At 39.5% G+C, this 2,500-nt stretch overlaps 1 protein-coding gene across 1 annotated transcript in view; it reads right to left on the bottom strand.

The window, feature by feature from the left end:
* LOC138046617 (spartin-like) overlaps window positions 1-2,500 on the bottom strand; it is a 24,392-nt gene that overhangs the window by 503 nt on the left and 21,389 nt on the right. Inside the window, exon 15 of the mRNA XM_068893224.1 lies at window positions 1-1,589. This exon is cut by the window's left edge and continues 503 nt beyond it. Within this exon, the coding sequence (XP_068749325.1) occupies window positions 1,505-1,589 (85 nt within the window). The 3' untranslated portion in view covers window positions 1-1,504. The remainder of the gene's footprint in view (window positions 1,590-2,500) is intronic.

Genomic DNA, 2,500 nt, shown 5'->3' on the forward strand with positions numbered 1-2,500 from the left:
TGTTCTCATACTGTTGCGTTGAAAATTTGTGAAAAACATATTTAACTCGCTGAGTTTAAAGGCATTTTCTGTTTCGATCACGCGATTTACCAAATGTGGTTGTGAGTCGAACCATACAAAGGAATGTTAAATAGAACGCACTTGGCAAAAAGGATAACTGTAGAGTTAAAGGAATTCGAGAAATGACTATCTGACGGGGTCCATAGCAACCGTTTGGTAGTTAAAAGCCACCACCCTTAATTAAAGTAATTCCATTAAATCCTTGGTTTTCATGTTCCAAATAGCACGAAATACCTTTGTCCTTTTTTTTTGTTTTTGTTTTTGCTATTCAATTGATCCAAAAATAAAACATCAATCAATAATTCAAATTCCTGAGCGTGACAAGACTCTCAAGTTATCGACGCCTCGATGTGGAATGACCAAGAACATATCTCTGTCTACCTCCTTTTGTTCGTCACTTAGATTTCGCTACCGTAATCCTCGTCCGTCTCTAGAGACTAAGTGCAGACCACATACTCATTTACAGGACATTGGCAGAAATGTAGAAGAGCTCAGTCGCCTCAAAAAATTGTTCCCCATAGCTCCACAATTTGTGTTATTGACAATATTTGCATGAAAAAGGGTATGCCAAGTTATGCCAAGCCAAAATATCGCATTTCAATAACTAACATTCTTCAAAAAACTTGGTTGCAAAACCTTTAAAAGACCTACTAATGGACTGCACGTGCCCTCTCAATGACTTCAAACACACACATAATTCGTGACCGAATTCTTGTCCCTTAGTTGGTTACAAACCATGTAAAAGTACTAATGGACTACACGTGCCAGATCAAATCTCCTGGTGCCACGTGCACTAAGAAAGTATACATAAAAGTTATAACCAATCAGAAGATACTATTTGATTCACATGTATTTCTGTTAACCTCAATACAAATCAACTGAGGTTGATGAATTATTAAACAATAGAATTCACGTTAAATACAATCCGATTCGGCCATTTAGTATTTCATTAACTTTTCATACAAGGGCCGGTTGCTCGAAGCCTGGTTAGGGCTAACCTTTGGTTAGCAGGTATCAAAACCTATAGGTTTCCATGGTGTTTAACGCTGGTTAGCGCTAACCATGCTTTAAGCAACCCGGGCTCAGATTGCTACTGTATTCAATTCATTATTCATTTCACAAATCCGACCTCACCATCGGCTCACCATTGTAAACAACCATGCAGATGTCCCTCCCAAATTTTATCTACTATTCATTAATGAGTTCTCATACGTCAACACACGTTTATGGGCGCTATTTGAAATCACGCTGGTCGAAGGCTTTGACCTTTCTCCTGTGATTGTCATATAAAAGCAGCCTCATGAAGGCTTATTTATGCAGAATTATATAAAATAAATTGTCAGTCTCGACATGGACTTTTTTTCTTGGTCGGAATAAGCCAGCGAACTCTGATGAAGTGTTCCATTTCAGAATTTACATCAGTAATTCAGTTATACAAAATCTTTTACTTTCCGTCCGTCAGGTACTTCTTCTCAGCCTCATCGACCACTTGTTTGCTTGTATCCTTTGCAGTCCTCTTTGCAATAGCTCTACAAAACAAAAATTTCCAACGGTCAGCCTTTTACTCTTTCTCAATGGCTCCAAACCCACACACATTATTCGAGACTTAATTCTCGTCCCACACTTGGAGGTTTGAGGCTGTTTTTTTTCAAGTGACGCAAGCATGAACACTACCAATATTAGCAGACACATTCACTTGTTGTTCATTTGTGCCTTCTGGCCAAACAAAAGGCACTAAATGATCAAAACTCTACTTATGAATTGTGTTTGTTGCTTGTGTTTTTGCTTGCGTCGGCAGTCAAAACCACTCCTTGCAGCTGTGGCTCACACCCCCCTGTCCCCCCCCCCCCCCCCCCGGATTTAAACCCCTCCATTTATAAGCCCACCCAAAACCCCTTACGAAGCAGTATACGAGCCCAGGGCTTATAGCCGGAATTTTACGGTACTTCCCCATATAGCACAACGTAAGCAGGTGACGTTTTGCTGGAGTTATTGTTATCGTTTCCGTTGCCTAGAAACACTCCTGGTGAATTACAATAAAAAGAAAGAGGACGATCCCTACCCTAGCCAAATCCTAAAAGGCAGTAGGATCATGATTTGATATCTTTTAATATCCTGTTAGTTATGATCATGATTATGATCATGATTATGTGATTTAATTATTATATTATATTTACAGCTTCCCCAATTAGTACAGCCTTTGTCCGAAGCTACAATCAGTGGCAAAAGTAGTTGAGACGCTAGTGTCAGAATGGGCCTGAAAACCTCTCAGACGTCAGAAACTAAGCATAACTGTCAAAATTCCACTGAAAGCTTCAAAATAAAAGTCCCCCCCTCTCCCAAATCAATGTTGAAATAGACAAGGAAATGTATGTTCACTATTGGCAACATTGTCTTGTGGGGGGAGGGGGCAATTTTTCAAACTCAGTAAGAAAACCAA

This window comes from Montipora capricornis, chromosome 1, assembly GCF_036669925.1.
Source record: "Montipora capricornis isolate CH-2021 chromosome 1, ASM3666992v2, whole genome shotgun sequence".
Taxonomy (NCBI): domain Eukaryota; kingdom Metazoa; phylum Cnidaria; class Anthozoa; order Scleractinia; family Acroporidae; genus Montipora; species Montipora capricornis.